Here is a 13,751-nt window from a genome sequence, read left to right as displayed (position 1 = left end):
CAAAAATTCAGTGCTCTGTCCCCTTCAAAGTCAAAGGGTCTAACCCAGGAGAAAATGAATTCAAATACAACTGTAATCAGAAAGGGCTCAATTCCCTGCTGTGGGAGAGGTATTTGGAAAGTGAAGAACAGTGTGGCTTCTGGCACTTAGCTACTATCACTACCTCCAGGCCAGCACTAACCAAAGATAGAAAACACCTGCCTGAGTTTTGATTACATCTGCTTGAATTTTATTTTCTGTCACTACTGTGTATACTGCTAGCTTCCAATAAATGTCACTCTTGATGAACACCGCTTACCCTCTAAAAGCAGCTACTTTCTCCTATTTTCATGGCTAAACCACAGCAACTTTAAATGTTCAAGATATGGGGTGGTTGAAGGTTACTTTGGTGTTGGAATTAGGAAAGAGTAGCCAGATCCCATAGTGATGAAGGCACATTGCTACTCAAGAAGGACATCACAAGGTGGCATTCTCAGACTGCCACTGTCTGGCATCTGGCTCAGACACTAGCTTCTCAGTCCCTCCAGAGATAATTAGATCATTAATAACATATTAACTAAAATGTCCATATATATAGTTCATTTTTAGTGGTCAGCTTTTCTTTTCAGTGTCAGCACCCTCTTTCCTAATAACAGAAATTCTCTAGAGTTGCATCGCTTAACACAAATCAGTCTGTACCACTGATTAAACTTTACTGATGTGCCCCTAAAGGCTTAACATTTATTACTTTTTAAACTTATTCTTCTTTATTGCATTTTCTCAAGTCTTAGTAAACTATTTACCTATTTGCCTGGATTTTCCACAAAATACTGTGAAGGCATTCACTATATTCTGGCTGGGTCTTCTATTCAGGTGGTGAGACACTGAAGGGCAAACTGATCTCCCCAAATAGACATAGCTGGAGAGGAGGCAGAATAACTACTGCTTTTTATTTTTGTTCAAGAGGACTATACTAAACTACACTTTTTTAAGTAGTATAGATTTTTTTTTAACATACTGTAATAAGACCAAGCCACCTTATCTCAATGTAAGTGTAAGTTAGGCTTTCTATATGATAAAAATACTCTCTCCAGCAACTCTGCCGGTGAAGATCTTTTCAGACCTAGGTTGTCACCCAGCTGGGTGACATTGAGTAATTTATTGGGAGTCTCTGGGCCTGTTTCCTCAATCTCTAAAATGAGAGTACAGTAAGGTACAGAGGTGAGGTTCTCAAGCCAGTATGTAAGGGGCAGGGGGGGAGCCTAAGTCACAACCACTTTTGAAAATCACTTGAATTACCCAGAAGTACAGTATACAGACTTTCGAACACAACACGACTGTAAGTAGACCTTGTGGGCCCTAAATTTTGAGAAACCACTTGAAATAAAAAAGAATGTATACATGCACATATCTAGGCGTTAACGCCATTCTGGTTTTAACTCTAAAGTCACTAATAGTGAACAGGGTACAGATGGAGAACACAACTTCAGTGCTTAATAAATGTTAGTGTCCTTCCTTTTTTCTGCCCTTTAGCCTACCACAAAATCTCCCTGAGCAGTCGTTTTAACGTGGTTATGCCTGACGCGTAGAAAGTAAGTTAGCGAATACTTCAAGGAAAGAAACTTTGCAACCCGTTTGAGGTTCTCATCCTAACACTGGCACTTAGAAGCGCCTCACTAAATAAGAGGATAAGCTATTATTTACCACAGATTAGAGCTGGGCCATTTCAATGTAACATCACCTCAGAAGTTTTAAAAACCAAGCTTGCCACAAGAATCGCTACCTCAAAGCCGCAGTTGCCCTTAGCTCCGGAAAAGCCTGGCCCAATCCTCCCGGCTTCCGTAGTCTCGCTCAACTTCGCGAGACCGAGGCAGAGCTCCGCGGAGGCGCAGCTGAGGGCGGCCCCAGAACACTTCCGGGAGGCCAGTCTGTAAGTGTCTGTGATGTGTGCATCCGGCGGCTTCCAGGCTGGGACCACCCGGCTGAAGTAGAGGGTACGGAACGGGAGGCTGGCAGCCCATCAGTCACTGGGCCCGGCAATCTTCAACCATGGACCGGGACCTTCTGCGGCAGTCACTGAATTTCCACGGGCCGTCATTGCTCTCCCTGCTTCGCAGCGAACAGCAGGACAATTCGCACTTCCGGAGTCTCCTGGGGTCGGTGGCCGAACCTGCCCGGGGCCCGCCGTCCCAGCAGCAGTTACAGGGCAGGTAATGGGACGGCGGCGCCGCTGCGAGACGGGGGAGGGGACGCAGCTCTTGGCTCCACTACCGCAGCGTCCTGAGTCCTGAAGGAGCCGAGCGGTGGCCATGAGCACGTTAGGACTGCGGCGCTGGTTCGGAGGGCAGGATGGAGGAGGGGTCCGCCCTCCTGGTGTGAGGGCAATGCGGGATGCGGGCTGAATTTTTTAAATCTGGTAGTGCGTGCAAAGATGCGGATTCTTTAGCTAAAATCCCTCGGGTGTTCCTATTTGGAACTGCGCGGGTGGCACTTTTTAAGTTTCCCCGCCCTCCACCTACAAACTGGCGAATGAGGGAATCCCTGGTTAAAACTTTTTCCTGGAGGATGTACGGCCAGATGTACGCCCAAGAGCTTAGACTGGACCCGTTTGGGCGATGAAAGCCGTGAGCAGAAGCTTGCACGTACTAAAAGGTCTTGCAGATAAACCAGTTTTCATAAATTCTGCTTCTTTTTAAGAAAAGAGAAGAGAGTTGACAACATTGAAATACAAAAATTCATTTCCAAAAAAGCGGATCTGCTTTTTGCACTTTCCTGGAAATCAGATGTACCTACAGCTTCTGAAGTTAATGAAGACAGTGAAGGTTAGTTTAGTCTTAAAATCTTTTGACTGCGGTTTGGTTTAACAGCACTTCAGATGAAGCAGAACAGGAAGCTATTGTTAGTAATTTTGTTAATTATTTTTTCAGATCATTATGCAGTCATGCCACCTTTAGAGCAATTCATGGAGATACCCAGTATGGACCGGAGAGAGCTATTTTTCCGAGATATTGAGCGTGGTGATATAGTGATTGGAAGAATTAGTTCCATTCGGGAATTTGGGTTTTTCATGGTGTTGATTTGTTTAGGCAGTGGCATCATGAGAGATATATCGCACTTAGAAATCACAGTAAGTTACTCACTTTCCAGTTGTTTCTGATTTTGATAAAGTGTCATCTCAATGCAAGAATTATGTCTTTGCATCAGTTGTAATTAAGTGTACCCTGCAGACATAGTTTTGAGAATTAAATAAGTGTTAATTGGAGAGAAATAAAGCACCTTTTCTTTTTAAAAAATTAGTAGTAATAGAGTTATTTACAGTTTCCTCCACCATTTCTAGTTTTTGGGGTTTTTTGGTACCTTTGGTTGGCACCCGTGGGGTCCTTTTTAAAACAAATGCTCCAAGAGATATCAGTGGACATGGTAAGATTGACTGGTAGCCTGAGGTTGCTGAACACATCTTCAATTACTTAGTATTCAGCATTAGATACTTGCATGTGGATAATTTAGAAACAAATTCCTGTCCTATTTATATATTTACAGTAATTAAGTAATTTGTACATTATAATGAGATACTTTGCCCAAGATGAATAGACCTGAATTTGAAGTAATATGTCACTTTAATGTAAAAGGTTCAACATATCACTTTAAAGGATTTGATAATATAAAAGGCAGATGAAAAGGGAAGAAAAGCAGAAGGTATCACAAACTGGATAACAGATCTAAACTCTGGAGAATTCACATTTCATTTTCATTGGAACTCGTGCTTTCTGGACAAATTTTAGTTTTATATTTAACAAGCATAAAGTATCTTTTTGTTTCATAATCCATACTTACATTTGGTTCCTAAAACTAATTGCAAATTTCATGAGATGTTAGTTTTTGAACAGTACCATTGTTTTATTGTGTCTGGGCACAGAAATTATTAAAATCCTTATTTAAATTTAGACTTTAGGGTGCTAGTTGTTTCCTTAATGTTCCTGTCAACTATTTGCTGTTTCTACTGAACAACTAGAATAAAAGAAGACACTTCCTACCAAAGAATGGAATGTCTGGTGTTTTAAAATACTTCTCATTTCAGGCTCTGTGTCCATTAAGAGATGTACCTTCTCTCAGTAACCACGGCGATCCTTTATCATATTATCAAACTGGTGACATCATTCGAGGTGATCAGTTTTATCATGTTAGTAAAAAGTGACAGTTGTCATAGTTATTTTAGTTTGCATTGCCTTTTAATCAACTTAATTTTCTTATTTTTAAAGCTGGAATCAAGGATATTGACAGATATCATGAAAAGCTTGCAGTATCTCTGTATAGCTCATCTCTTCCACCATACCTATCTGGTATTAAATTAGGTGTAATTAGTTCTGAAGAACTTCCTTTGTACTACAGGTAATTTATCCACATTGTCTCAACAAGTTAATTGCAAAACTGCTTCTTGGCTAAAAAATAACAAATTTTGTCCAATTTCTAACAAGAAAGTAGAATCTTACTTTCTCTTATTTCAAAATATGCTTGTTTTATTTTTATAACTTTTTAATTTCTTCAAACTTGATAAAAGGAATCAAATCACAATAATGCCACACCTTCATGTACAAAAATGGTCTGAGTATTTAAACCCTATGTGATAATGTTAGTTCTTGAATAGAAGTGGGACATGCTAATTGTGTTAATCATACATTTTCTTTCTTTTTTTCTCAAGGAGAAGCGTTGAACTAAATAGCAATTCTTTGGAATCCTATGAGAATATCATGCAGAGTTCCCTGGGATTTGTTAATCCAGGAGTAGTTGAATTCCTTCTAGGAAAACTAGGAATCGATGAATCCAACCCACCGTCTTTAATGAGAGGCCTCCAGAGGTATAGTAAATAAGCATTATTCTATTAAGTGGTGAGATGAGTGCTGAGGTCAAAAGCTACTTAACTGAGGGACATTTTTGATTATCCTAAGCCAGATGGCAGCAATATGCCGAAGTTTGAAGGAACTAGGTGATCCTATCTCCTTCTGGAATGGAGTATTTTAACACTGCTTGATGTGTATCATGTGACCAAGAGGATGCAGAAAAAACTTACAAGATGTGAAGAAAGATGCAGAAAATTGATCAGTTTTGTGTGTATGCTTAAGAAAAATACTATTTAACAGTAATAGTCATTCCTGAGGGTTCAGGAATTTTGCTTTGTAAATGGAATACCAGTTTCTTGCTTGGGATTCATTTTTTAGTGTTCAGTTTTCATTTGTCTGGGCAGAGTGAAATATAGTTACCCAAAAAAGCATTTACAGTTTGACTTTTGTTTTCTTTAATAGCAAAAATTTCTCTGAAGACGATTTTGCTTCTGCATTAAGAAAGAAACAGTCTGCATCTTGGGCTTTAAAATGGTATGAAAACTTTGTCTTTCCACCATTGTGTTATCTAGTCTAAAAGGTTCAAGTAAGGCAAGCATGCTTGTGTCATCATTAAGACCAAATTTGTTTATAAATGAATTCAAATTGATAACCTTTTTGACATTAGCTATTTTACAGGTGTAAACGGTGTTATGTCATAAACTTTAAAAATTTAAGTTTTAGCCAACATTTCTTATTTTTTTTAAAAAGGAATTAGTATACTGGTATCTGGATTTCATAAATATTTGTTATAAAATTATCCAAAGACAGAATGCTTTTAGTTATATTGAGAATATCGAAGACTAAATATTAACTAAATTTGATATGCTTTAAAAATTTACCCATGGTAACATTTTGTTTGGATAGTCTGTGAAATATTTACGTTTGCTTGACAAATATCTTTTTAGTGTGAAGATTGGAGTTGATTATTTTAAGGTTGGACGCCATGTGGATGCTATGAATGAATACAATAAGGCTCTGGAAATAGACAAACAAAATGTGGAAGCATTAGTAGCTCGTGGAGCATTGTAAGTGGGTCATGGGTTTTAAGGATTATTTACAACATAAATGTGTACAAGATTTATGAATAGCTTACAAGATGAATTCCTCTAATTTTTTTCATATCTATAGATATGCAACAAAAGGAAGTCTGAACAAAGCAATAGAAGATTTTGAGCTTGCATTGGAAAACTGTCCAACTCACAGGAATGCAAGAAAATACCTCTGCCAGACACTTGTAGAAAGAGGAGGGCAGTAAGTGTCAGATTTTGTTCAATAGTAGGGATCTAATATTTCAACCAACTATTATAAAATCTTGAACTTAATGTAAGGAAATAGCATCTTTAACTCAACTTAATTCGGATACCCTTAGTTTAAATTTTGGTTGAAAATGTTTTCTTAGTCCTTTTTTCCTTACTTATTACTTAGACTCTTTATGATTGGAGATATTTTAGTGTCTTGAGTTCACTGTTCTGAATATTAATTCTTGTTATATAGAAATAGAAGAGTAAAGGTACAAGCAATTAGGTAATATTCTTTTCTTAGACATGCACTAGAAGTTTTTGTTTTAATAGAAAGAAATTTAATTTCTAATTCATTCCATCATTCTAGTAATATAATGCCTGAAATATAAATTGAGAACTCTATAGTTAATTGTGAATAAGTTGTCACTGTTGTATTCAGCTTATTTGCTCTATTTTGTCTAGTAAAACCACAAACTTAGATTAAATGGAAGAGCAAAACATTAAAAACAAACCCTATAACCTATGTTACTATCCCAAGATGCTGGCATAATACTTGGCATAGTAGTTGTATCGTAAATATTTAATGAGTAACAGACTAGTCTAATTCATAAAATGCTTTGAAGAAACATAATACTTCAAATATAAATAATTTGGTAATAACCAGTTTTAATAATTAAAGGCCAGTTTATAGTTAATAGCATCTTTTCACTACTTTTTAAAATAGAATCATCTCTTTTCTGTTTCATGAATTTGCCTGACCATTCCAGTTTGTATGATCATTCCAGAATTCCATGTTAATGAAATTTTGTAATATTTGTTTTTAACCGATATGAATTTCTACTTGGACCTAAGTGATTGGAACAGCTTTTCACTTTCTCATTAGATACATAGCAAGTACCTACTTAGATATGGTTGTCTTAGTATTCACATATTGATTTTTTTTTAGCTGAGTGAATGGCAATGCCATCTATTCTGTTATCCAAGCCAGAAATGTTAATCGTCTTTGGTCCCTTATTCCCCTCATCCAATCTGACACAGAAGTGATCACATTGAAGCCACTGGTTTTTTTAAATTTGTTTTATAATAATTACTTTTTCCTTCTTTCTAAAAACTGAAACTATTTTGCAAAGTCCTTTCACAGCTCTGTTTCCAAACTTTCTAATTCTGACTTTTCACAGCAGAGACTTGTGAGCATGATCTAATAATTATTCTGTCTATAGGCTGGTTGTGATATACATATATGCCTTGGTATTTCCAACTTTTAACAGTGAATTTTGGGGGAAAATTTTCTGTAGAAAATTCTTTGTAAATTACTAGGAAAAGTCAGTCTGTATAATTCTGGGCTAAATCAAGATCATACTAAGTTTACACAGGACCTCAGTTGATCATGTATTTTCATGTCCTGTATACTTCAGTGCCAATACTTGACCTACAGCATGGCTTTAGTTACCAGTAATGGTTTCCTACTTGTTTGGTTGGTTGGTTAATTGAGATACAATTGCCACATAACATTTTATTAGTTTCAGGCTATGTACAGCATGATGATTCAATATATGTGTATATTGTGAAGAGTTCACAATAAATCTGTCATACATAGTTAACAATTTTTTTCTTGTGATGAGAACTTTTAAGAAGTATTCTCTTAGCAACTTTTGAATATACAATACAGTATTATTAACTATAGTCACCATGCTGTACATTACATTCCCAGGACTTTGTCTTCTAACTGGAATTTTATGCCTTTTGACCACCTTCACCCATTTTGGCCACCCCTCCATCACCACGACTACCACCTCTGACAACCATCAATCTGTTCTCTGTACCTATGAGTTCTGTTTTTCTGTTTTATGTGGTTTTATATGGTCTTTTTGCAAAAAAAATTAAAAGGCAATAACAAGCATATTAAGTATTGTTCAATTTGGAAAATAATTTGTTACACATGGTTTTTCCCTAATAAATTCTCTCATATAATCAATCCTCTGCCCCATATGCATATTTGAGGACTTCTTATTTTTACCAAAAAAAAAAAAGCTAAATTTTCCTTTCAAATTTAGGTTAGAAGAAGAAGAAAAGTTTTTAAATGCTGAAAGTTACTATAAGAAAGCTTTGGCTTTGGATGAAACTTTTAAAGATGCAGAGGATGCTTTGCAGAAGCTTCATAAATATATGCAGGTGATTCTTTATTTCCTCTTAGAAATTTAGTGATATTTGAAATTAGTACCAAAACTTAACTTTCTTCTGGGGAAGATTAGAATAGATCACTTAATTAAGGCATTACGAATTTTTTCAGATACAGGTTTTCTTAATTGGGTTTGACATAGCTTCATAGTTTTAATGCTCAAAAGTAAAAATAACCCCATGAGAAAATTCCCGTTGTCTAAATTTGGTATGCGGCTTTGAGAACTGTCCTCGTTGCGAGCTTTCCTGGTGGTTATAGAATTCAGGGTTGTTACTGTAATTGAGCTAATTATAAAAAACCTTTTTTGAGAAATATTTTAGATTGTCTTTTCCTGTAATACTGATGATGATGTTTTCTCATGCATTTTCTTCTGAATTGGACCATTGCTGCTGTGTCTGTGACATCTGGTGCTGCTCATCCCCATCCTCAAACTGGAAAATGATTTCTTATGTAATCATGCATCCACCTGGGCTGTGCTATTTTTTAAATGGTTTGTATTTGAACGTGGTGATTCCTTCCTCAATTCACCTTAATGGACTTTCTTTGAATTTTATTTATAAACTTTGTGTCCTGTTTAAATTTTAATTTTTTTTTAATTTTTGTGTATTTTATTTTTTTCTCTTTTGTGCATTCTGGGTCATGGGTACCAATGCAATGGCTTCCCCTTTTTTCATGGAATACCAACTGCAATATGGTCCTCAATTCTGTTCTGGCTGTTCCAATGATTAATGCCAAACACCTGTGTGATTAATTTTTATATGTTAAAAATATTTGTTTAATGCTGGATGAATGGTGATTTGGATATACTACATTCGGTTTCTGGTTGGGGGGCGGTCTTTTGAAAACTGGGTTTTATATATTCTGCTATTTTTAACGTGTGGTTTTTTCCGATATCTGGGTTCTAAAAGAAATCTTTGGAATTAAGAGAAAAACAAGCTGAAAAGGAAGAAAAGCAGAAAACAAAGAAAATAGAAACAAGTGCAGAAAAGTTGCGTAAGCTCTTAAAAGAGGAGAAAAGGTAAACTATGATATTCAGTATTCTTTAACTTAAAGCAAGTACTGAGTTGAACCAAAGTGCCATATGGGAGGTAAAGTAAGTAAAAAAATAAAAGTGCTTCAAGTCATAATCAGTAATTCTTAGCAAGTATGTGTACACCACAAATTTTTTTATAAAAGAGATAATGCAAAGTGGAGTCTAAGGCTAGAATTCTGCAAAATAAATAACCTTATAATTAAAATATATAATAAGTTATTTTAGTGGGGGAGGTTATAGCTCAGTGGTATAGTGTATACTTGGCATGCATGAGGTCTTGGGTTTAATCTAAAACCAGTACCTCTTGTTAAAAAAATAAAATTAAAAATATATATATATAATAAGTTATTTTAATTATCTGTATTTTAGGTAGAAATGTTTTAGAACTAGAGCAGTAGTTCTCAACTAGGAGCGGTTTTGTCCCCTAGGGGACATTTTTGGTTGTCATAGCTGGTAGAGTGCTACTGGCATCTCGTGGGTAGAGGACAAAGATGCTGCTCAACTACAGTGATGTAGGAGTCCCCCAACACCACACTACCCTCCTAGCAAAAAATTATTCGGCCAAAAATTTTAATAGTGCTGAGGTGGAGAAACTATGAACCAGAGGTGGCCAAATATAAAACTTCAGTTCTCTCCTTTATGTGTTCAGATGGTCTTAAGTTTTTAAGGTAATATTAGAAGTGTCACTGTGTCTTTCAGAAATGATGGATTTGTTTACAGTGACAACTGTCTACACAAGTATTTTTTCCCCAAAACCCATGAGTAATGATAAACTTGGATTCTGTAGTAACTAAGATTATTATAATAATTCCTTATCTAAGGCATAGCTTTTATGAAATCGTTAGAACAGAACTAAAATCTTTATGGATAATTAAACATTTTATACTCAACATATCTGATGAGTTAACTACATTTTTTTAGGCTAAAGAAAAAAAGAAGAAAATCAACTTCTTCCTCATCAAGTGTTTCTTCTGCTGATGAATCAGTTTCTTCTTCATCATCCTCTTCCTCTTCTGGTCACAAAAGGCATAAGAAACATAAGAGGAACCGCTCAGAGTCTTCTCGAAGTTCCAAAAGGCATTCAGCTAAGTCATCCTCAAATCAGGTAGATCAGAATAAGAAAGATGAGTGCTTCCCCTGTTCCAGCCAATACTTCAGCATCTTTTCTTAACCAAAAACAAGAAGTGGAAAAACTACTGGAAAAGCAGGATAGGTTACCATATCAAAAGAAACAGGTAAAAGAGAAAGATAGATGCCCTCTCTCTTCATCTTCAGTTGAAATTCCGGATGATTTTGGAGGTAGGTCTGAAGATCCAAGAGATTTCTATAATAGCTCTAAAACTCAGGCAGGTAGTAGCAAAACAGAAAAGCCATATAAATCCGAAAGACATTTTTCTAGTAGAAGAGATTCCTCAGAGTCCTATAGGAATTCAGAGGACAAGATGAAAATTTATGGTTACAGAAGATTTGAAAAAGAGATAGAAGGAAGAAAAGAGCACTATAGAAGGTGGGAGCCTGGTTCCATGAGATGTTCCACTTCACCAGCAAGCTCGGACTACTCTTGGAAGTCAGTTGAAAAATATAAAAAATACACTTACACTGGATCACGTGACTTCAGTAGACATGAGCAAAGATACCAACTAAATAAAAATCAAGGAGAACATGAAAGAGAAGGTAATTCTGAGGAGGATAAAACAGAGGTTCCAGAAGAGGGACTAAATAGCAAACAGCATTCAGAAAGTGGAGTTAAAAAAAATTTACCTCAAAATTTACTCAATATATTTAATCAGATAGCTGCATTTGAGAAAGAAAAAGGAAATAAGCCAAAAAATTAATATGCTAAGGGGATCAGCACCATTACACTAAAGGCTTTTAATGAAAGTTTTGAGTCTTGTAGTTATAACAGTCTGGTGCAGAAGTCTCTGCTCCTAAGGTTATTTTATTTGTAGAGATTGCAGAAATCAGATGCCTTTTATAGCTATTCTCAAAGTATATTTGTTTCAGTTGTAGGTCCCCTTTTAACAGCTTGATTTTTTAGGCTTTTCATGAGTATGTTTATGTACAGTATTTCTTACTCAGATGATTTAAACTTCTTCACCTAAAGATAACTCTCAAAGTAGTGTTTCTTATGTATGAGAATTTTGGGGGTCCACCTTATCCTGCTGTTTGAGAGAAAATTAAATTTGTGCATTCAACACTTGGATCATTTTTATCAATATTACTTCATTCTCCTGTCAAATTAAAATCCCTTGGCTTTTAAAAGATACATTTGAATATTTCTTAAGTACCATTTTATAGTCTTTTGTTTAAATATTAAGTTTTTTGCATAACTTTAAAACAGTAGACAGGTTGTCTGTCTTGTCTAATTGACCTCTAAAGCCTCATTTAATTCAAATGGTTTGTGTACCGACTGTTTAACAAGTTTCTTAGGAATAAAGCCATGAAAGTTGAATAGGGGCCCATTTTGCTCATTTTTCTTTTTCTTCTCCCTTCTTACTAGCAGTATAGCCCTAAAAAATTTCTTTAACTATTGGCAAGACCCTGAGAGACTACATTCCAGGCAAGAATAAATCAGAGTAGGAAAGAATCCTGTTAGCAAAAACAGCAAGAGAAGCACACTATAAACCTGGTTTTCCACTAAGGGATAGGAAACTAGAAAACTGTCCTAATATTGCTCATGTCCATTTGGGAAGGCACTGGGATGTTTTTAAATAGCCTAGAGCTGTCCTGCATTTCCGCTTTCTTCCTTAACACCTCTCCCCTGATGCCTCCTTTCTCAGAGTCTGAATAAATTACTAGCTGACAGAGCCACGTTTTGCTCAGGATAAATTTCAGCAACTAGAGCTGAAGAAGAAAGGAACTTGTATCATACGGATCTTCCCCAGATTATTGAAAACAGTATAGATAGGGATAGAGAGAGAGAGAAATAGAAGTCATAGGTGTTTACACTTGGTTTTAGAACCTTTCCAACTCATGATGACACTGGACTGGGTGGGTTGGGGGATATGAGTATCCATCTACAAAGGTCTAAGTGAGAGAATGTTAGAGGAAGAAGACACTTAGTCCTTGTTCTGTCTTGCAGTTCTTGCCAACAGTAAAATAGCAAAACTTTTAAGTGCAACTGGATGTGTACTATTTGAAACCTTTAGACTTCAGTGATGGGAGCCTAATAAAAAAGCTAAAATTTGTTTTGCAATGGAACAGAAAAAGAAATTCTGGTCAAAAACAGTAGATGATAGCAGTAGAAATCAGTCACTTGGGCATCAGTCTTTGCACCAACAAGTTGATCTGAAGGGACTCTCCAGTTCTTTCTGTGTATTAATAGCTCTGGTATCATCCCGACCTAGTCCTACATAGTGGTGTTTTTAAAGAGTGGAAACTGTCTCTTGACATACCCCTTGACTTTTAGGAATGTGTAGTACAGCTTCAGAATTTTACATACACTTTAATAAAATCTCTGAGCATCACTGTCAACCAGCATTGTCATTTTCCAAAGCATCTTTGTGGTTTACTGTTAGATTCAGGTACAAAAAAATTAGGATAGTAACTTACATAACAGCCTGCCTAAATTTAGAAATTGCATCTTCCCCAAAGCTGCTTTCCCAGGACATATGAATCGTAAACATAAAAGAAACCCATCACAGAAAAAAAAAGGGGGGGGGGATTTACTTATTAAGAATCCCTAGTGGTATCTTAAGCAATTTTTTTTCCCCTTAACATCATTATGTCTATAGTTTGTACATACCCAGGCTGTATCTTGGTTTCCATAAGTAGATGACTTTCTGACACAACAGGTGAATGTTAAGATGACTTCGCATTTGGAGATAACAGGGTTGATCCATTGTCTAACCATTTAACATTACACTGAGGTTGGAAATGTTACTGTAAGAGTTAAATGCAGGCTTGTACTGCTGGCCTGAGAACCTAACCATTCCACAAATACTGTGCTAGACTGGTTGGTGACTCAGTAATAGGTAGAAGTTATTGTGCAATTCTTATGTGTCAGGACCTGTGCATTTTATATATAATACCTGATTATTTTAATAAACTTGATAGAGGTAACTTACTGTCTCTATATTATAAATGAGGAAGAAAGCATAGAGAAGTAACTTTCCCAAGGTCACAGAACTAGTAAGACATAATCCCTTCAGTGTTTCATAGATTCGTTAAATACGGTGTTTAATATTTCAACTTCCAAGTAGTTTACAAAGTACTGTAGGGTGGAAAATAAGAACTTTAGTGAACATTCAAAGTGACCATAAGATTAATCAATTCTTAGGTCTTATAAAATAAATCTCACTCATCAGAACAATGTTTTACCAAAAAAATTCAGCTTTTTACCCATCTTATTCATTGGACTTGGCCATGCCTTTTGCTGGCTATTTCTAAAAATAATAATAATAAAATACTCAAATAATGATCAGGAGAAACAGGTTTAC

General features: G+C 36.0%; 1 protein-coding gene and 1 long non-coding RNA gene across 4 annotated transcripts in view; one reads left to right on the top strand and one right to left on the bottom strand.

Annotated features, from left to right (window-relative positions):
* LOC116664911 overlaps positions 1 to 1,835 on the bottom strand; it is a 127,056-nt gene extending 125,221 nt beyond the window's left edge. For 2 of the 3 annotated variants that reach the window (XR_004321452.1, XR_004321453.1), the window contains exon 1: positions 1,763 to 1,835. This is a non-coding gene — a long non-coding RNA (uncharacterized LOC116664911). The remainder of the gene's footprint in view (positions 1 to 1,762) is intronic. The other variant, XR_004321454.1, reaches the window with a different exon arrangement.
* Positions 1,836 to 1,880: 45 nt separating this feature from the next.
* Positions 1,881 to 11,764, top strand: TTC14 (tetratricopeptide repeat domain 14). The gene is given in 13 exon segments (XM_006183750.3): positions 1,881 to 2,189; positions 2,677 to 2,801; positions 2,907 to 3,106; positions 4,058 to 4,142; positions 4,239 to 4,368; positions 4,679 to 4,834; positions 5,280 to 5,351; positions 5,765 to 5,884; positions 5,988 to 6,110; positions 8,155 to 8,272; positions 9,188 to 9,297; positions 10,234 to 10,447; positions 10,449 to 11,764. Coding segments are annotated over 13 exon segments (2,313 nt in total). The 5' UTR covers positions 1,881 to 2,028; the 3' UTR covers positions 11,148 to 11,764.
* Positions 11,765 to 13,751: the final 1,987 nt, after the last annotated feature.

The sequence above is a fragment of the Camelus ferus genome, chromosome 1 (genome assembly GCF_009834535.1).
Source record: "Camelus ferus isolate YT-003-E chromosome 1, BCGSAC_Cfer_1.0, whole genome shotgun sequence".
Lineage (NCBI taxonomy): Eukaryota > Metazoa > Chordata > Mammalia > Artiodactyla > Camelidae > Camelus > Camelus ferus.
This window is presented reverse-complemented; position numbering and strand designations above follow the sequence as displayed.